Source organism: Heptranchias perlo, chromosome 19, assembly GCF_035084215.1.
Source record: "Heptranchias perlo isolate sHepPer1 chromosome 19, sHepPer1.hap1, whole genome shotgun sequence".
NCBI classification, from domain to species: domain Eukaryota; kingdom Metazoa; phylum Chordata; class Chondrichthyes; order Hexanchiformes; family Hexanchidae; genus Heptranchias; species Heptranchias perlo.
Window position 1 is genome coordinate 2,952,393 of NC_090343.1, and position 22,087 is coordinate 2,974,479.

At 45.5% G+C, this 22,087-nt stretch overlaps 1 protein-coding gene across 6 annotated transcripts in view; it reads right to left on the reverse strand.

Annotated features, from left to right (window-relative positions):
• Window positions 1-22,087, reverse strand: part of cpne1 (copine I) — a 102,405-nt gene that overhangs the window by 16,225 nt on the left and 64,093 nt on the right. For 5 of the 6 annotated variants that reach the window (XM_068000171.1, XM_068000167.1, XM_068000168.1 and 2 more), the window contains exons 2-8: window positions 16,462-16,593; window positions 13,423-13,602; window positions 8,494-8,568; window positions 5,138-5,209; window positions 4,173-4,256; window positions 3,393-3,482; window positions 2,099-2,197 (exon numbers count right to left, since the gene is read on the reverse strand). In XM_068000171.1, coding sequence (XP_067856272.1) covers window positions 2,099-2,197; window positions 3,393-3,482; window positions 4,173-4,256; window positions 5,138-5,209; window positions 8,494-8,568; window positions 13,423-13,602; window positions 16,462-16,593 — 732 coding nt within the window. Of the gene's footprint in view, window positions 1-2,098; window positions 2,198-2,230; window positions 2,327-3,392; window positions 3,483-4,172; window positions 4,257-5,137; window positions 5,210-8,493; window positions 8,569-13,422; window positions 13,603-16,461; window positions 16,594-22,087 lie in introns of all 6 variants that reach the window. The other variant, XM_068000172.1, reaches the window with a different exon arrangement.

The window sequence follows — 22,087 nt, forward strand, 5'->3', positions numbered from 1 at the left end:
CTTTTTAAAAGCCTTCTCAATTTGTCCTGCCACCTTCAAAGATTTGTGTACATACACCCCCAGGTCTCTCTGTTCCTGCACCCCTTTAAAATTGTACCATTTAGTTTATTTGCCTCTCCTCCTCTTCCGACCAAAATCCATCACTTCGCACTTCTCCACGTTAAATTTCATCTGCCATGTGTCTGTCCATTTCACCAGTCTGTCTCTGTCCTCCTGAAGTCTGTTACTGTCCACCTCACTGTTTACTACATTTCCAAGTTTCGTGTCATCTGCAAACTTTGAAATTATACCCTCTATACCCAAGTCCAGGTCATTAATTTATACATAAAAAAAGAGCAGTAAATTGGATACAAACTGAATTAACCCAAAGCAATGCTAAGAAATTTGGGGAGATGTTTGAAGTCATTGGGTCTCAGTGTTTCCCTGCTGGATTTCTGTAGATTGTTGGCTCGGCCACACGATGGTGCACTGCTCACCAACAAAAGGCCAGAACCATCGCACGCTGGCCGACACTGAAAGCTCGAGGCAGTGGCTGTTCAGGCAACAGCCAGCAGCTGAAGGAGGAGGAAGCAAAACACAGAAAGGGGCCGTGGAGGAGACGTGAGATGTACCATATACTTTCATCTTCAGTAATACATTTTTGGGCTCGAACTGAGGGACATCGATGTTGGGCACTGCAAAACCTAGTGTCAGTATCGTCCACTCTGCTGCACACTATTCCACTGGGGGAGGGAAGGAGCAGAGTGGGAGGGATGGAGGAGAGAAAGATCCTCTCAAAGTTTTAAAAGTGGTAGAGGAGCAGAGGGACCCTGGACAGCAGACACACAGGTAATTAAAAGTAGATAAGACCATAAAAGCTAACGGAATCCTTTTTTTTCCATCTAGGAGGTACAGAATACAGAAGCAAGGAGGTGATGTTGAACTTGTACAGGCCCAGAGAGTTAGGGTGCCTATGGAGTGCTGTGGACAGTTTTATGGGCATTGCATTATAGGAAGCATATAAGATCATGGTAAAGGTACAGTGTAGATTCACTAGCCTGTTACCAGGGGTGGAGACACTCGAGAAGGTAAGGCTTTTTCCGCTTGAGCCGAGAAGGTTCAGGGGTCACCTGATAGAGGTCTTCAAGATTATGACAGGTTATGATAGGGTAATTAGTGACAGGTTGTTTCCACTGGTTGGCGAGACTACAAAAAGAATTGAAGGGGAGATTAGAAACTAAATGCTTCACAGAGGGTGGTGAGAATGCGGAATACTCTCATCACAAACCCTTGTCGCAGCAGTCTCCTAAAATCCTTTTAAAAGGGAATTAGGTAGTTGCTTGGTAAAACATCAGGAGAGAACAGTTGGACTAGGCGGCCTCACGTGGAGAAACAGCATGGAACGCACTGCCTGAGGGCAGTGGAAGCAGATTCAATAGTAACTTTCAAAAGGGAATTGGATAAACACGGAGAGAAAAAATTTACAGAGCTACGAGGAAAGAGCTGGGGAATGGGACTAATTGGATAGCTCTTTCAAAGAGCTGGCACAGGCACGATGGGCAGAATGGCCTCCTTCTGTGCTGTTTGATGCGATGATGGACCGAATGGCCTGCCTCTGGGCAGGATCTATTCTGCTACGATCATGTGCCTTAAAAAACAAGCTCACAGACGCAGCAATCACCCCTACAACCCCAGAGTGATTTTATCTTTCCTCCTCAGTTTCCTCAATATTAACTCTTCGACTGAGACCCGAACCGTAAAACCCCCTGTGCTGAACTGGGCAGTTCGGTGTTGTCGGACTGTGCCCACTCTGTGCCCCGGGTTGTGAATAACCCCACCTTTATTATCTCGCCGGGTCATAACAGTCGGCAGAGGAAGAGAGGGGGAGACAGATGGACGAAAAGAGGGACGATAAAGGAAAAGAGAGAGAGAGAGAATAGAAAACGGAAATACAACAAAAATTATAGATTTACAGAAGTGCCCAATTTTACAATTCTTCATTAACTGCAGACAACACATCAGCACCTGATGGGATCGGCTGTGTTATTTCGGAAGAAGCGTTTTAAATAAAAGCGGAGCTATCTGTAAAGATTCAAGAGAGCAATAAAGAGGATCTCACCGCTGTCCCATCTTCCACTTGCTGCAGTTTAGAGAAGTTAGTTTCAAAAAGGCCTATCAAGTCATGTGACCCATCACCGTCATAGTCAGAGCAGGTGACCTACAAGGGGAAAAGTTACAGAGTGAGGCTCACCACTTGGTCCTTTGTTTCCAAGAGCTCCTTAACTGGAACAGTGAACTCCCCTATCAAATCTGAGCTGGAACTTTCATCCATATCGTTACAAGCCACCTGATAGTGAAACAAAGACGTTGTGAGTGCAGAGAATCGTCACTGAACATGCTCCTGAAGACCAAAGAGCTGAAGGTGCCGACCCTCCCTGGGGGGGAGCACAGCCCCCGGCCCCCCAGGGGGAGAGCACGGCCCCCTCTTGGGGGGGGGGGGGGGTAGGTGGGTTTAATGTTCCGACCCTCGGTGAGGGGGGAGAAACTGTTCCGCAGGCACCAGCAATACTCTGCGTCATCACCCAAGTGGCCATCCTTCTGGTGTGTGAGCCTAAATGGTGAATGTTAACAGGCTATTCAACTGTGGGAGCATCACAGCGGAGCACAATCCCGTCTTCATCCGACGTCCACACAAATTCTTTACAGGAGGGGTCACTGGAGGGGCCAGTGGGACAAACATTTGCTGATTTCCCATCCCGCCCTGCCCAGGGGTATTGAGATTGATTGTAACACCCCTGACTGCAACCCAGCTGCAATTAGCTAACCCAGCACAGACTAGAATCGAGCCTCGATGGCTCAGTATCACACCCAGCAGTGCATCAACCAACTGAGCCACCTGGGACACAGACTGTGAGACTCACCACTCAAAAGGTCACGCTCACAATCTGTAAATGACACGGGCTAGAATCACAGGGAGACACCTCAGTGGTAGTCAGTAACGAGCTACAATGGGAAACGTCTGGACGCGTGCTTGTGGTTGACTGATCAAACCAGTCGGGTTTCAAAATAGTGTGAAACATCTTCCAATCCTGACTCTCTTACATCCGTAACTGGTTCAGGGTGAGGAACAGCTAAGGACCCAAGGAACAGGGGCAAACTGAGGCAGCTTAGAGTCACATAATTTAAATCAAAATGAATAAACCAAGCAGTACGTGAAATCCTTCTGTAATACATACGGCTCCTGCAAATAAACTTTATCCTGCCTACGACTCCTTCCTCAACAATCACCTAGTACAGGGGACCAGCTCACAAACAGAGCAAAGTCCTGGAATCGAGGGAAGTCTCCACTGCTCTCCTGTAACTTATTAAAATCTGCAATGAAGTCAGCACAGAAAAAGATTCAAAACCTGTACCTTAATGGGCTTCTGCAGATCTCCATTACACAGGGACTGCAAGGAGACGGAGAACGTCTTCCAGTTTGGATTCAGGTTGTTCTTAATGACCTGTAAATCGGCAGGGGGGGGGGGGCGGAGAAAGGGAGGGGAAAAGAGAATAATGTTAGAACATAACGACCATATCACAAGCCAGTATTTACATCCTTTACTGCAATGAGCCACAGGTAGTTTCCATGGAATCTTACAGCCAAAGTGAGGCCACTCGGCCCATCACACCTATGCCGGCTCTTTGAAAGAGCTATCTGGACTCTGGTGCTCAGTCGCACCCCCACGCTCCCCCCTCAATCAATCTGTCCAAACCCAAGCTTGGGGTCAGCTAACCGCCACCTCACGTTAAAGTAATGCGCTGTATACGATGTGCTCGGAGATGTTTGAGGCACGTTAGAAAAACGAGCTTCTCCTCCCCTCTTCCATTTACTTCATTGTCTCCCTACCCTCTCGCTCTGGTGCTGCCCTATATGACTGGCCTTGACCTGGGTGACTCTTCAGTATTAAAGTAAAAGCCATGCTTTATGACATACTTACACATTTTGTTGCAATAAAATGTAATATATACTTGAAAAGGAAAAATGTGCAGGGCTACGGGGAAAGTGCAGGGAATGGGACTAATGGGATAGCATTATCAAAAAGCCGGCACAAGCACGATGGGCCGAATGGCTTCCTTCTGAGCTGTAAGATTCAATTATAAATGGGGAATAACACAGGAAGCCCTCGCTCATTATGTTAGAAGGCCTTTACCTCAGATCGGTAGGCCAGCTGCCACTTATCACCATCTCCTTGCCTGAAGAGCTCCAGAAAAGGATCAGATTTCCCCATAAAATCCTTTTAAAAAGACAAAAAAAAAATCACGTTAACCAAACAAAAAAAAAACAGCTGACATGTTCAGACTTTCCCCAGAGATGCCAAATTAAATTGATTTTTTTTTTTGGGGCTCATTAAGGTGGGGGGTGTGGGTGCTGGGGAAAGGAGCCCTTTGGGGTCAGCATTATGGAGTCTCGGGCCAGATACAGCAAGGGTTAGACACGGTACTGAGACTCTACCCCCTTTCACTGCTCCAACAATGTGCTTCGATCACATTCGCGGACATCAGTCACCCACTAATTCACCGGCGGGACGCTCTCCCAGCAGCCACTTTGAGCAAAAGGTGGTCATTTAGTCCACAATCAGGGATAGTTTTTTTGCTTTAACCACAAGGGATGGGATTGAAAGCATCTCAAAATAATTTCAAGTAGGAGCCTTACAGCCAGCAGAGAGAGGAGGTTTTCATCCCCGACAGTTCCGGGCTCCATTTAAACCCAGGACTCAGAAATAAGAGGCCAGCGCCTGCCATTCGAGTACTCTGAAGATGAGTTTCAAAGTTTCAGAACGTCGCTGGCAAGGCCGGTGAACTGAAAGGGAGGGTCACGCCAGGCACAGGTGGTACTGGCAGTCAACTACTCAACTGCAGGGCGGGAGCAGGTGGATTCAGAAGGGGGACAAAAATGGAAGATCCATCAGCTGAGGCTGGGGTTTGAAAACATCTGCACGCAACGACATCGTGTGTTCCTTGCTCCCTGGACACACTGACCGTCACCTCCTTTTACAATCACACCTCGCAATATATACGACCATTTTTTAAATCCACCTCCTCTCAGTGGCTCCAACCACTGCAACCATGTGAAGGGTGAACTCCAACACAAAACCCTGAATCCATTGCTCAGCACCTTCTTGTCCAGGTTTCTTGCCTCCAGTTGGAGAACTGCCATCCGTTTATCCTGCATCTCCTCAGCTATAATCTGAGCACAAAAATAAAAGAAAGGGTCACATCAGAATTTGCATCTCAAATACTCAAGAGGACGACACAGGACGTTCTGGTGCAGCTCTAGGGAGGAAATTTATTCAGAGCATCCAGTGTTGGCACCAAACACTCCCAGGTCAGGTACAGAGAAAAGCTCCCTCTACACTCTCCCACCAAACACAGCACTGGTTAGATACCAGTAAAGCTTCCTCTACACTGTCGCACTAAACACTCCCAGAGCAGCTATAGCACAGGTTAGATACAGAGTAAAGCTCCCTCTACACGGGTAAATTGGAATCAAAGATTGGCAGGCAAAATTGTAATTGAACAATGGACGGCTTTTAAAGAGGAGATGGTTCGGGTACAGTCCAGGTACATTCCCACGAAGCAGAAAGGTAGGGCAACTAAAGCCAGAGTTCCCTGGATGACAAAAGAGAGTGAGTAAGATGAAATGGAAAAAAGGGGCATATGACAGATGTCAGGTTGATAACACAAGTGAGAACCAGGTAGAATATAGAAAGTTCAGAGGGGAAGTGAAAAGGAAATGAGGGGCAAAGAGAGTATGAGAATAGACTGGCAGCCAACATAAAAGGGAATACAAAAGTCTTCTACAGGTATGTAAACAGTAAACGTGTAGTAAGAGGAGGGGTGGGGCCGATTAGGGACCATAAAGGAGATCTATTCGTGGAGGCAGAGGGGGTGGCCAAGGTACTAAATGAGTACTTTGCATCTGTCTTTACCAAGGAAGAAGATGCTGCCAGAGTCTCAGTAAAAGAAGATATAGTTGAGATACTGGATGGGCTAAAAATTGATAAAGGAGGTACTAGAAAGGCTCACTGTACTTAAAGTAGATAAGTCACCCGGTCCGGATGGGATGCATCCTAGGTTGCTGAGGGAAGTAAGGGTGGAAATTGCGGAGGTACTGGCCATAATCTTCCAAACATAGATACGGGAGTGGTGCCAGAGGACTGGAGAATTGCAAATGTTACACCCTTGTTCAAAAAGGGTGTAAGGATAAACCCAGCAACTACAGGCCAGTCAGTTTAACCTCAGTGGTGGGGAAACTTTTAGAAACGATAATCCGGGACAGAATTAACAGTCACTTGGACAAGTGTGGATTGATTAACAAATTCATGCTGGCTTTCCCTAAAGGCAAATCACGTTTAACTAACCTGATGTAGAGTTTTTTGATGAGCTAACAGAGAGGGTAGATGAGGGCAATGCAGTTGATGTGGTGTATATGGACTTTCAAAAGGCATTAGATAAAGTGCCACATATCATCAGGATTGCAGCCCATGGAATAAAGTGTGCAATAGCAACATGGATACAGAATTGGCTAAGTGACAGGAAGCAGAGTAGTGGTGAACAGTTGTTTTTCGGAGAGGAGGGAGGTGTACAATGGTGTTCCCCAAGGGTCGGTGCTGGGACCACTGCTTTTCTTGATATATATTAATGACTTGGACTTAGGTGTACATGGCACAATTTCAAAATTTGCAGATGACGCAAAAGCTGGAAGGGTAGTGAGGAGGATAATGATAGACTTCAAGAGGATATAGGCAGGCTGGTGGCATGGGCGGACACGTGGCAGATAAAATTTAACCCAGAAAAATGTGAAGTGATACATTTCGGTAGCAAGAATGAGGAGAGGCAATATAAACTAGAGGGCACAACTCTACAAGGAGAACAGGAACAGAGAGATCTGGGGGTATATGTACACAAATCGTTGAAGGTGGCAGGGCAGGTTGAGAAAGCATACGGGATCCTGGGCTTTATAAATAGAGGCATAGAGTACAAAAGTATGGAAGTCATGTTGAACCTTTATAAAACACTGGTTCGGCCACAATTGGAGTATTGTGTCCAGTTCTGGGCACCGCTCTTTAGGAAAGATGTGCAGGCCTTAGAGATGGTTCAGAAGAGATTTACTAGAATGATTCCAGGGATGAGGGACTTCAGTTACGTGGATAGACTGGAGAGGCTGGGGTTGTTCTCCTTGGAACAGAGAAGGTTGTGAGGAGATTTGATAGAGGTATTCAAAATCATGAAGGGTCCAGACAGAGTAGATAGAGAGAAACTGTTCCCATTGGTGGAAGGGTCAAGCACCAGAGGATGTAGATTTAAGATGATTGGCAAAATAACCAAATGTGACATGAGGAAAAACTTTTTTTTAAAAAACACAGTGAGTGGTCAGAATCTGGAATGCACTGCCCGAGGGGGTGGTGGAGGCAGAATCAATCATGGCCTTCAAAAGAGAACTGGATAAGTACCTGAAAGGAAAAAATTTGCAGGGCTATGGGGATAGGGAGGGGGAGTGGGACTAGCTGGATTGCTCTTGCATTGAGCAAGGGTGGACTTGATGGACCGAATGGTCTCCTTCTATGCTGTAATCTTTCTATGATTCTACACTGTCCCATCAACACTCCGAGGGCAGGTACAGTACGGGTCAGATACAGAATAAAGCTCCCTCCACGCTTTCCCATCAAACGATCCCAGGGCAGGTACAGCACAGGTTAGATATTGAGTAAAGCTCCCTCTATACTGTCCAAAAATGTGCCTTTCCGAACCTCAAGAACATCTACTACTGTACGATTGTCATTTCCCACATCATCTACCCTTCTAATGCCTCGGATTGCCAGTCTAGTGCCAGATTCAGTTTTGTGTTGTGGGCTCATGTTCTTTAGCAATTAGATTTTATAGGAGAAGATTACAGCTCTCGGTGAGTGAACTTTCACCTCTTCAGTTTAAGCTGGAGTCAAACCAGATTCCAGAGCTAACGTTCTAAATACAACAATATTCAATCCCTTACAGGACTGCCTGATGCAGTCACTGTAGTTAGTGCAAATGGATTTATAAACAGTTGATAAGATTGTACAAGTTTGAATGTTTATAGTGTCAAAAAGAAATCATTACGTAAAGATTTTAAAATATTATAAATATTGATTCAAGATAACCTACTGACTCATCTGATTATCGTCTCGTGAAAATAATAAAAGCACCAAAGTGTTTTTAAAATGGTATCACTGCAGTCACATCAATACAACACTACGGTTGGCTAAAGACAGAAGCCTGGAGCAGGTGGCCCACCAACCCTCAATTTGGGGAGAAGAAAGAAAACTAGGGATTCAGAGAAGCTCATATTTAACCTGAAGTACACATGGATTTCCTTTGCATTTCCAGAGAGCTGGGTCCGAGGGGCCGGGATTGGTGGTGGGGTCCAAGGGGCTGGGACGGCGGAGTGCGGGGGAGGGAGAGCAGGGGCCGGGGAACTGGGGAGATTTTACTCACGGTGATGTTCCCCTTTCCAGCCAACTTCCCCTTCTTCAACTGCAGCGGTCGAGTGAAGGTCTTACTTGAGACAATCTGGGAAAAAACAGAAGCGGGTCAGTAGAATGGTCAATGGTACACCCCAAGCCCTACACCCAACGGGCAGGTGACCACCCTGCGACCCCACTCCCATCCCACCCTCCCCAGCCCAAATGCATTCCGCCAATGGGGCTAGCCCCACACCCAGTCAGGCAACAAAGGAAACAAACTCCCCCTCACAGGTCTGTACCCAGGAAGCCAACAGGATCGGGTCCTCTCAAAGCCGCACCCAAACGGTCAGGGCCGGTTTCCCAACACAGCCCGTTACCCAGTTAGCTCCCAGCCTGACTTGCTGATATAATTTTCAATGCAGAGACTATTAGAATATATGTTAATGGTTTGATGATACTAATGTTTTTTTTAAAAATGAAACAATTCGTAATACATGGAGTCGTAGGAGACGGCTTAAATTCAGCCACAGAGCTCCTCAGCTCAGCCATTTCGTGAGGAGGTGCTGAGCTGGGAACCAGGCCACAGATCTTACTGGGCTCATCAAGACTCATTAGAGCTGCCATTGTCAACATTACATGTGGCCCAACATACTTAAAGGAGGCACAATGCTCTACTGCTGTTACTATAGAACTATAGGAGTTTACAGCACAGGAGGCCGCCATTCGGCCCATTGCATCTGTGCCAGCTCTTTGCTGGAACAATCCAAAACTAATCACACTGCCCCAATCTCTCCCCATAGCCCTATATCAATGCAAAACCAATAGAATGTACAGCACAGAAACAGGTCATTCAGCCCACGCCGGTGTTTATGCACCACACGAGCCTCCTCCCTCCCTACTTCATCTCACCCTATCAGCATATCCTTCTATTCCTTTCTCTCTCATGTGTTTATCCAGCTTCCCCTTAAATGGATCTACACTATTCACCTCAACTACTCCTTGTGGTAGCGAGTTCCACATTCTAACCACTCTCTGGGTGAAGAAGTTCCTCCTGAATTCCCTATTGGATTTATTAGTGACTATCTCATATTTATGGCCCCTGGTTCTGGTCTCCCCCACAAGTGGAAACATCTTCTCTCTGTCTACACTATCAAGCCCTTTCATAATCTTAAAGACCTCTATAAGGTTATCCCTCAGCCTTCTTTTCTAGAGAAAAGACCCCCTGAATGTTCAGCCTTTCCTAATGAATATATCCTCTCAATTCTGGTATCCACTTTGTGAATCTTTTTTGCACTGTCTCCAGTGCCTCTATATCCTTTCTATAATATGGAGTCCAGAACTGTGCACAATACTCCAAGTGTGGTCTAATCAAGGTTCTATACAAGTTTAATATAACTTCTCTGCATTTCAATTCTATCCCTCTAGAAATGAACCCCAGTGCTTTCTTTGCTATTTTTTTTTTTAAATGGCCTTATTAACCTGCGTTGCTACTTTTAGTGATTTGTGTATCTGTACCCCCAGATCCCTCTGCTCCTCTACCCCTTTTAGACTATTATCCAAGCAATATATGTGGCCTCTTTATTCTTCCTGCCAAAATGCACCATCTCTCACTTATCTATATTGAAATCCATTTGCCAATTACACACCCATTCTGCAAGTTTATTAATGTCGTCTTGTATTTTAGAATTATAGAATCAGAATGGTTACAGCACAGAAGGCAGCCATTCAGCCCATCGAGTCAGTGCCGGCTCTCAGCAAGAGCAATCCAGCTAGTCCCACACCCTCGCCCTATCTCCGTAGCCCTGCCAATTTTTTCCCTTTAAGTTCTTATCCAGTTCCCTTTCGAAAGCCACGATTGAATCTGCCTCCACCACCCCCTCGGGCAGTACATTCTAGATCATAACCACTCACTGTGTAAAAAAAGTTTTTCCTCATGTCGCCTTTGGTTCTTTTGCCAATCATCTTAAATCTATGTCCTCTGATTTTTGACCCTTCTGCCAATGGGAACAGTTTCTCTCTATCTACTCTGTCTAGACCCTTCATGATTTTGAATACCTCGATCAAATCTCATCTCAATCTTCTCTGCTCTAAGAACAATTTGACCGAGTGTGGCACCAAGGAGCCCTAGTAAAATTGAAGTCAATGGGAATCAGGGGGAAAACTCTCCAGTGGCTGGAGTCATACCTAGCACAAAGGAAGATGGTAGTGGTTGTTGGAGGCCAATCATCTCAGCCCCACAGCATTGCTGCAGGAGTTCCTCAGGGCAGTGTCCGCGGCCCAACCATCTTCAGCTGCTTCATCAATGACCTTCCCTCCATCATAAGGTCAGAAATGGGGATGTTTGCTGATGACTGCACAGTGTTCAGTTCCATTCGCAACCCCTCAGATAATGAAGCAGTCCGAGCCTGCATGCAGCAAGACCTGGACAACATCCAGGCTTGGGCTCATAAGTGGCAAGTAACATTCGCACCAGACAAGTGCCAGGCAATGACCATCTCCAACAAGAGAGAGTCTAACCACCTCCCCTTGACATTCAACGGCATTACCATCGCCGAATCCCCCACCATCAACATCCTGGGGGTCACCATTGACCAGAAACTTAACTGGACCAGCCATATAAATACCGTGGCTACGAGAGCAGGTCAGAGGCTGGGTATTCTGCGGCGAGTGACTCACCTCCTGACTCCCCAAAGCCTTTCCACCATCTACAAGGCACAAGTCAGGAGTGTGATGGAATACTCTCCACTTGCCTGGATGAGTGCAGCTCCAACAACACTCAAGAAGCTCGACACCATCCAAGATAAAGCAGCCCGCTTGATTGGCACCCCATCCACCACCCTAAACATTCACTCCCTTCACCACCGGCGCACTGTGGCTGCAGTGTGCACCATCCACAGGATGCACTGCAGCAACTCGCCAAGGCTTCTTCGACAGCACCTCCCAAACCCGCGACCTCTACCACCTAGGACAAGGGCAGCAGGTGCATGGGAACAACACCACCTGCACGTTCCCCTCCAAGTCACACACCATCCCGACTTGGAAATATATCGCCGTTCCTTCATTGTCGCTGGGTCAAAATCCTGGAACTCCCTTCCTAACAGCACTGTGGGAGAACCGTCACCACACGGACTGCAGCGGTTCAAGGCGGTGGCTCACCACCACCTTCTCGAGGGCAATTAGGGATGGGCAATAAATGCCGGCCTCGCCAGCGACGCCCACATCCTGTGAACGAATAAAAAAAAAAAAATCCCAGCTTCTCCAATCTAACCACATAACTAAAGTCCCTCATCCCTGGAACCATTCTAGTAAATCTTTTCTGCACCCTCTCTAAGGCTTTCGCATCCTTCCTAAAGTGCGGTGCCCAGAATTGGACACAATACAGTTGTGACCAAATCAGTGTTTTATAAAGATTCATCATAACTTCCTTGCTTTTGTACTCTATGCCTCTATTTATAAAGCCCAGCTTTCTCAACATGTCCTGCCACCTTCAACGACTTGTGCACATATACCCCCAGATCATTCTGTTTCTGCACCCCTTTAGAATTTTGGCACATTCTTCCTCAGTATTAACTACATCCCCCAATTTATTGTCATCCCCAAATTTTGAAATTGTACTTCGGATTCCCAAGTCTAGATGTAAATAGCGAATAACAGTGGCCCCAGCACCAATCCCTGTGGACCACGAATTCCCACCATTTGCTCTACTCTGTTTTCTGATTTGTAGCTAGCTTGCTATCCATTCTACTACTTGCCCCGATTCCACGTGCTCTGACATTAATCATGAGTCTACTATGTGGTACCTTATCGAAGGCCTTTTGAAAATCCAAAATCCACATCTACTACATTACCCTTGTCTACTATTTGTTACTTCTTCAAAAAATTCAGTAAGGTCAAGCATGACCTTCCCTTTTGAAATCCGTGCTGACTATTCTTTATTATATTTTCGGTTTCTAGATGGTTTTCTATTACATCTTTGAGTAAGGATTCCATTATCTTTCCTACCACTGACGTTAAGCTAATTGGTCTATAGTTCCCTGGACTTGTTCTCTCTCTCTTTTTAAATATAGGAATCATATTAGCTGCCCGCCAGTCCCCTGGCACTATTCCCTTTTCTAGTGATTTTTAAAAATTATGTAATAGTGCCTCTGCTATCTCCTCCCTAACTTCTTTTAATATGCACGGATACAATCCATCCAGGAGTTTTTATCTTCTCTTAAGTTTGACTGGTTTATCTCTCCCCTTTCTATTTTAAATGTTGTCCCATGCCCCGCTCTCTCCCCATGGCTTGTATTTTCCTTACCAAATATTTATCCATTTTCCCTCAAAGGATGCAATTGTCTCCACCTCAATCACTCCCTGTGGTACATCATTCCGTGCTCCAACAACCACCTGTGTAAAGAAATTTCTCCTAACTATCCCCTCACTCTCAGTGATCAATTTAAAATTGAAGACTCCTCGTCACTGACTTCCCAACTAGAGGAAATATTCTTTCCCCATTCACTATCAAAACTCTCCGTTGTTTTAAAAAACCTTGATTAAATCTCCTCTTAACCTTCTCTGTTCCAGTGGAAATAGTCTCAGCATCTCCATTCTCTCCTCATAACTACAGTCTCCGATCCCTGGCATTATCTCAGAGTCTGCACTTGCCCCTTTCCCGAGCTGTGTCGGCCTCATTAGAACATCAAAGAGTAATAGAATTTTACAGCATTTGAATGAAACTCTCAACCTTCAGCAACAAGCGGAGACTCTCAGGTAAGGAGAGATTTAAAGCAGGTGCTCCTTGCGTGCAAGTCACCAACTTCCCACCTGACAGCGATGCCCACCGCAACACGTAACCAATATCCAGGTGACAATCCCACTGGGAGCGTTCTTACACGGATGGAGGAGTGAGGAGAGAAGGGAATACGCAATTTCTGTAACAGCCCTCAGGTAAATGAGCCCAACACACAAAGCAGATCACCTGCCCCAGGGTGCACTCCACTCCTCCCAGGTAGTCATCATCGTTCAGTTCTGAGGATTTATTGTCGATATCGTAAACGCCAAACTTCAGTTTCTGCACACGCTCGAAGTAATAGTCCACCTCCAGCTTCTTGGCAAATTCGGGCTTCTGGCAGTTTTTTACCCTCTCTGTTCGGTCCAGCTGTTTGGGAGGAGACCAAAAGAAATTAGAGTTTTGCAACGTCAAGTTCAATTTGTCACTGTGCACAGAATTGCAAATCAGAGCTGCGCGGGCATTAAAATGCGTTTCATTAGGTGTCAGCTGTGGCACAGTGGTAGCTCTCACGCCTTCCGAGTCAGAAGGTTGTGGGTTCAAGCCCCATTCCAGAGACTTGAGAACATCTAGGCTGACATTCCCAGCACAGTACTGAGGGGGTGCTGCACTGTCAGAGGTGCTGTCTTTCAGGTGAGACGTTAAATCCAGGCCCCGCATGCCCCCTCAGGTGGATTTAAAAGGTCCCACGGCACTGTTGGAAGAAGAGCAGGGGAGTTCTCCCCGGTATCCTGGCCACTATTTATCCTTCAACCAACACCTAAAAACTGATGATCTGGCAATTTTTTGTGGGAGCTTGCTGTACACAAATTGGCAGCCTCATTTCCCTACATTACAACAGTGACTACACTTCAAAAATACTTCATTGGTTGTGAAGCGTTTTAAGATGTCCTGAGGTTGTGAAAGCAGTGATATAAATCCAAGTTCGTTCTTTCTTTCTCCACTTAGGCCACTATAATAGATCACCTTGGCAAAGTACAACCATCTCAAGGATACTGGTGCTACTGGTAGAAGAGATCATTACCGCAACAGTTAACGGTGATCACTGCGAAACAGGAGTTCAGTCCACAATTCGAATCATCAGAAAGTCTAAGTATTATTTTATGATTACTTTTTGGTTTACTTTATGATTACTCATTTCAGACTGGTTTCCTCTGGATTTCTGCTTATAGTTCAAGTCAAGTACCCTGCTTACATCTATATAACTTATATGCCACACACCATTTTTTAAAATCTGTATCATGTCCTCCCTCAATCCTTTTTGCTCTTCAATCTATTTTTTTAAATCGAGAAACTAAGCAAAGGACCAAAGCCCACAATGCAAAAGATCAAGGATAGAAAGAATAAGGAAATAACTTGAATTTATATAGCATCTTATCACATCCTCACGATGTGATTGAGGAGAGGGTGCAGAGGAGATTTACTAGAATGGTACCAGGGATGAGGGACTTCAGTTATGTGGAGACACTGGAGAAACTGGGGTTGTTCTCCTTAGAGAGAAAGGCGGTAAAAGGTGGGAGGTTTAGAGGGGATTTGAGAAAGAACTTTTTCACCCAGAGGGTGGTTGGAGTCTGGAACTCACTGCCTGAAAGGGTTGTGGAGGCAGGAACCCTCAACATTCAAGAAGCATTCGGATGAGCACTTGAAATGCCATAGCATACAAGGCTACGGACCAAATGTTGGAATATGGGATTAGAGTAGACAGGGCTGATGGCCGGCATGGACACGATGGGCCGAAGGGCCTCTATCCGTGCTGTATAACTCTATGACTCTAGAGCAGAGAAGATTAAGGAGAGATTTAATAGAGGTGTTCAGAATTATGAGGGGTTTTGATAAAGTAAATAAGGAGAAAGTGTTTCCAGTGGCAGGAGGGTCGGTAACCAGAGGACACAGATTTAAGATAATTGATAATTTATAGGGGGGGGGGGGGGGATGAAAAGAATTTTTTTTTTACGTAGCGAGTTATGATGATCTGGAATGCACTGCCTGAAAGGGTGGTGGAAGCAGATTCAATTGTAACTTTCAAAAAGGGAAGTGGATAGATTCTTAATAAGGAGAAATTTGCAGGGGAAAGAGCAGGGGTGTGGGACTAATTGGACAGCTCTTTCAAAGAGCCGACACAGGCACAATGGGCTGAATGGCCTCCATCTGTGCTGTATGATTGGATGTTCCAAAGCGCTTCACATCCAATGAATTACTTTTGAACTGCAGTCGCTATTGTTGTGTAGGCAAATGCAGCAGCCAATTTGCACACAGCAAGATCCCACAAACAGCAAGTAAAATTAAGTGACCAGATGATCTATTTTTTGCGGTGTTGGTTGAGGTAGGAATGTTGTCCGGGACCCTGGGAGAACTTCCTGTTCATCTTCCCGGAGTGCCAAGACATGGTTTATGTCCTCCTTGGCTTAACATCTTGTCCCATAAGGATGGCACCTCTGACAATGCAGCACTCCCCTCTGTACTGCACTGAAGAGTCAGCCTAAATACTGAAGTGGGACTTGAACCCTCAACCTTCTGCCTCAGAGGCCAGAAGCTGGCACTTAATGAAGGGAGTCAACTTTTCTTGGGTTTTGTAATTAATTTTGTATGGATGTGTTTCTGTTGCCATGCAACAACACCGAAAATACTACCAACATCATGCTTAGTTTGCAAAGTCCCGTTCACCATCACCCCTGTGCTCGCTGACCTACATTGGCTCCCGGTCCAGCAACACCGCGATTTTAAAATTCTCAACCTTATTTTCAAATCCCTCCATGGCCCTCGCCCCCTCCCTATCTCTGTAACCTCCTCCAGCCCGACAACCCTCCAAGATCTCAGCGCTCCTCCAATTCTTGCCTCTTGTGCATCCCCCGATTTTCATCGCTCCACCATTGGCGGCCGTGCCTTCAGCTGCCTAGGCCTTCAGCTCTGGGATTCCCTCCCTAAACCTCTCCGCTTCTCTCTCCTCCTTTAAGACGCTCCTTAAAACCTACCTTTTTGACCAAGCTTTTGGTCACCTGACCCAATATTTCCTTATGTGGCTCAGTGTCAAATTTTGTTTGATAATCGCTCCTGTGAAGCGCTTTGGGACATTTTACTACGTTAAAGGTGCTATATAAATGCAAGTTGTTGTTGTTGGTGATTGCAGGAAAATTCACCATTATCCAGATAACTGGTTTTAGTGCAATTAAATCTTACACAGCAAGAGCAAACAACTTTTTTTGACGTGCTCCTTCACCACAGTATTACCTCCATCCACTGGTCATCGCCTCCAGTGTTTTGAAGTAAGACGCACAGAGGGTCAGACAATGAGCCGACATCTTTGTCCATCAAATTCTCACAGGAGATGGTCAAGTGTACTTTTGTCACGCAGTGCGCCATCTGGAACAGAAACAGATGCAGAGAAAGAAAAGATGATTTATAAAAAGGCATTGGCAAACAGGTGAGTAATCCTCCACAACAGCAAACACGGCTAATTCTCTCACCAGGTTCATTCAATCTATTGGTACAAGAAGGAAAAATAAACCACCACACAAATGTTCTTAAACTGTGCATCAGGTGCACATTTTGTCCATCACTTACTGCATAGGAACAATTCAAAACAATTGTTTGAAAACAAAAGACCGTCATTTAATATTGCACGGTCCTGACCTGGAGCCTAAAACTTACAAGCATTTTCCAATCGGCACAGTTCCCTGACAAATGATTAAACTCTGAATGACCTGAAGCTAATTACATAAAGGGATCCAGTTTTGCCCGAGCAGAATAATACTGTGCATTCTCCTGTCCTGTAACATTTCGGATCTTCGAGACAGCGCAGCATCCGATCTGCAGTGAGCAGCTCCACAGGAGACCCACCAACACAGCTCAAAGCTGCATGATACTCTTAATTCATCAAACTGTTCCCACGAACAGCAACTGACATGCAATCAACCAACTGTTACACAAATCAAAATACTCTCTCTACAACCCAAGTTTTGAAGGACACAATTAACTGTACTGCTAGGGTATTTTTTGCACTTCAAGCAGGCACAGTTTGATGATTTGAAAAATTACCCATTACACTTCAGTGAAATCCCAGCAACAATCTTGCGTCTCAGCAGAAACACACAGACCTCGCCAAGCCTCACTGCACGTGGCCTTTATTGCTCACAACCAACGAGAAAATAGACTCCATTACTGCTAGAAGAACCTATACAGGTCACAAATAGGACCCCTCCTGCCAGTTGCGCCAACAGGTCAAACTTATGTAGGAAGCATTCTGCTCACTATGCTCTTGGTCATGCCTTGCACCTCAAAGAGTTCCCAGCAGCCATAGATGGCCAGTTGCTATATACAGGAAATAATCCAGGAGTGAAATCAGGAAGCACTTTCTCCACACAAAGGGTAGTGGAAATCTGGAACTCTCTCCAGAAAAGTTTGTGGATGCTGGGGGTCAATTGAAATTTTCAAGTCTGAGATCAATAGATTTTTGTTGGGTAAGGGTATCGAGGGATATGGAGCAAGGACGGGTAAATGGAGTGGAGATACAGATTAGCCGTGATCTAATTGAATGGCGGAACAGATTCAAGGGGCTGAATGGCCTCCTACTATTCCTATGTTCCTAATTCAAACAGCAGTTTAAAAACCACTACTAAAAAAATTATCCGGTCATCACATTGCCATTTGTGGGATCTTGGCTGCCGCATTTCCCACATTACAACAGTGACTACACTTCAAAAGTACTTCAACGAGTGTAAAGCGCTTTGGGACGTCATGAAAGGTGCTAGAGAAATGCAAGTTCTTTGTTTAATAAACCACAAGGCCCCCTGAACCCAAGGATGTGATGGGAAACTTCATGCTGCAGTGTTTTATTCAGTTTCCAGTCGGTTTGCTGATGGATCAGTAAACTGGGGGGTTTGAGTGCTGACCTACAACAGGTTACCAGCAAACAGGATCAGTGTCATCGCCCTGGGCTTAAACAAGAGGATCACGAGGAGGCCCAAAGAGCATTTATATATATATTTTTTTTAAATGCTGCGCTCTTTAAAGTGAACAATCGCAGTGCTGAGATGGAGATGGGATTCCCCTCCAGGCTTCCAGTCGCAGCTGTGGCACTGCAGGAATGGGACGAGCAAATGCCCCACACTTCACCAGAGGGAGAGGAAACAAAAAGGGGCAAGAAAGAGCAAAAGAGAGACCGAAACAGCACACACAAGCGAGCGAGAGAGCATCATTCCTTGGCCTCCCCACAGCCAGTTACACCGCTTCGGAACAGTGTCCTCAGCAACCAGAGAGACAACGTGGCAAACTGCAACAGTACAAGATTCCAACAAAGGCCCTTTGCACCAACCAGTGAAAAAAACCCTGTGTTCATCACAATTTAACCCTTCAAGCCCCAGTATCATTCTGGTGAATCTGCACTGTACCCTCTCCAAGGCCAATATATCCTTCCTGAAGTGCGGTGCCCAGAACTGAATGCAGCATCCAGGCGGGGTCTGTACAACTGAAGCATCACTTCCACCCCTTGAGATATAGGCCAACATTCCATTAGCCTGTTTAATTGCTTTTTTGTACCTGAGCACTAGCTTTCAGCGATTTGTGTACATGGACACCTAAATCCCTTTGCTTTTCCACAGCTCCTAGCTTCTCACTGTTAAGAAAATATTCCTATTTGTCTTTCTCAGTTCTAAAGTGGATGACCTCACACTTCCCCACATTGAACTCCATCTGCCAGTTTTGCCCACTCATTTAATCCACCAATGTCCCTTTGCAACTTCCTACCCCCATCTACACAACTTCCTGTGCCTCTTAACTTAGTGCCATCTGCAAACTTGGATACAGAACTCTCTATTCTTTCATCCAGTCATTGATCTATCAATATAGTGAAAAGCTGTGGCCCCAGTACAGATCCAGAGTGACATTTTCACACCCCAGCCCTGACACATAATTTGGCACAAACTGGCATAATGTGATACTTTTGGAGTGGGGCTCCAGAGTAAATTAGGAGCTGGATTTAGACTCCAGAGCTCAGAGACCCGCAAAGTATTAAGCAGCAATTTGAAACCACAGGCAAAACTCCGTGCACAAAGGGATATAAACCAACAGCTGTATAATTTAACAGCTCTCAGGACACCCTGCACTTCACCATCAGGAACAAAGGAACAGGAGTAGGCCATTTAGCCCCTCGAGCCTGTTCCGCCATTCAATGAGATCATGGCTGATCTGTGACCTAATTCCATATAACTGCCTTAGCCCAATATCCCTTAATACCTTTGGTTAGCAAAAATCTATCAATCTGAGATTTAAAATTAACAATTGAGCTAGCATCAACTGCCGTTTGCGGAAGAGAGTTCCAAACTTCTACCACTCTTTGCTTGTAGAAGTGTTTCCTAACTTCACTCCTGAAAGTCCTGGCTCTAATTTTTAGGCTGTGTCCCCTAGTCCTAGACTCCCCAACCAGCGGAAATAACTTCTCTCTATCTACCCTATCAGTTCCCCTTAATATCTTGAAAACTTCAATCAAATCACCCCTTAATCTTCTAAATTCAAGGGAATACAACCCTAGAATGTGTAAATCTCTCCTTGTAATTTAACCCTTAAGAGTCCAGGAATCATTTTAGTTGCAACCTAAATCTACGCTGCACTCCCTCCAAGGCCAATATATCCTTCCTAAGGTGAACTCACTCCTCCAATTGACCACACCAGGTAGCGGGCTGGAGTAACCACCCTGGGAAGAGCTGCACCGGGAGGCTGGAGACACAAAAATCATTCATAGGTCCCAATTTGCCTCCCCATTAAAATAATATTGAAGATCCAGCCCTCTCCATTCATGCAGCCCAGTCTGGTCCTCTCTGCTTTTTCTTCCTCTCCCCCTAAACACTGACAGTAGCTAAACACGTGAATGCAAACGACGAGCAGCAGATTGCAAGTTGTAATGTTGCACAACTGTGGAGTGTAGACTTGTGTTGTTTGCTTGAGAGGATGTCTGATATCATGTTTGAGGAAGGTTTGTGCAAAGACCAGCCCAGGAGTTATTTGATCACCTGCTGCATTCTTTTAATAATCTCCTTGCTGCTCAGGAGAACAATCATTACATAGGGAGAAATTGTTGCATAAACCCAGCACCACCTTTCCCACCCCAGTAACTCCTGGAAAAGAGATGTAAAAAAAATGGTGTATAGCACTGTATCATTTCACAACCAAATTTTCACACAATTACTCTGAAGCACAATGACAGCTGTTACGCCTTGTGCACCTGGTAAAATCCCAGTCCAACCCCACCCTATATCAATAACATTCTGTCCAATCCAACCAGAGTGTGTGTGCGCATGCCTGAGTCCTCCTGCACTGTATGGATTAAGAACATGGGTCACACGCAGCCTGTGAGCAGTTAGAACTTGTGAACAGACAGCAGCCTGTCAGCCTGTGAGATACTAAGTACCACGCCCTGCCCAGTGATATCATGGACTGGAAATGCTGCTCACAGCCTCTGTCTCCAGACAGCCTCATTCTTCACTGCAGAGAATTCTACACAAAATGTCTGCCTGAAAGCATTAAAAAAGGAACAAATGAGAACCAAGATACATCAGTAACTGCAGACATCTGTTTTATATTTGAACTGTATGGTAAACCAGCTGCGTACAGGGCCTGTGCAGTTAGCAGGGCCGACTCCTCCTTTTCTCCCAAGGCTAGAGCTAAACAGGAGAGTTTCTCGCTCATGGTGCACACACCTAGTCACTGATCAAACCAGTGCCTCGAGCTGCTCTGCAGAGAGGCAGAACTGGACGGTGTAGCAAATCAGTTCCAGGGGGGGAAAAAGTTTGACAAACCATGCCCCATTTGTTCATAAACCTGTAATGCAAGGACATAAAATTCATCTCGCTCCCAGCAGCTTTCACCCAACATGGGGGAATCAGAGAACACAAGGCAAGAAACAGTCAGGAGGTAACGAAAAGTACATTTGAAGAGGCAGGTTTTGAGAAGCCTTTTAAAAGGGGAAGAGGTTTAGCAAGAAATGAAAAACAACTCTAATATGAAACGCCTTTCACATCCTCAGGACGTCCCAAAGTGCTTCAAAGCCAATGAATTACTTTTGAAATGTACCATTATGTAGGCAAACATGGCTGCCAATTTGGACACAGCAAGATCCCACAAACAGCCATGAGAAGATCAGTTAAAACTATTGGTTGAGGGATAAATATTGGCCAGGATATCAGGGAGAACTCCCCTGCTCTTCTTCGAAATAGTGACATGGGATCTTCTATGTCCACCTGAGGGGCCTCGGTTTAACCCCATATCCTTAGATACGGGGGTGATGCCAGAGGACTGGAGAATTGCAAATATTACACCCTTGTTCAAAAAAGGGTGTAAGGATAAACCCAGCAACTACAGGCCAGTCAGTTTAACCTCTGTGGTGGGGAAACTTTTAGAAACGATAATCCGGGACAAAATTGGCAGTCACTTGGACAAGTGTGGATTGATTAGGGAAAGACAGCATGAATTTGTGAAAGGCAAATCATGTTTAACTAACCTGATAAGAGTTTTTTGATGAGCTAACAGTGAGGGTAGATGAGGGCAATGCAGTTGATGTGGTGTATATGGACTTTCAAAAGGCGTTTGATAAAATGCCGCATTTTTTTTTTATTCGTTCATGGGATGTGGGCGTCGCTGGCGAGGCCAGCATTTATTGCCCATCCCTAATTGTCCTCGAGAAGCATAATAGGCTTGTCATCAAGATCGAAGCCCATGGAATAAAAGGGGCAGTGGCAGCATGGATACAGAATTGGCTAAGTAACAGGAAGCAGAGAGTAGTGGTGAATGGTTGTTTTTCGGACTGGAGGGAGGTGTACAATGGTGTTCCCCAGGGGTCAGTACTAAGACTGCTGCTTTTCTT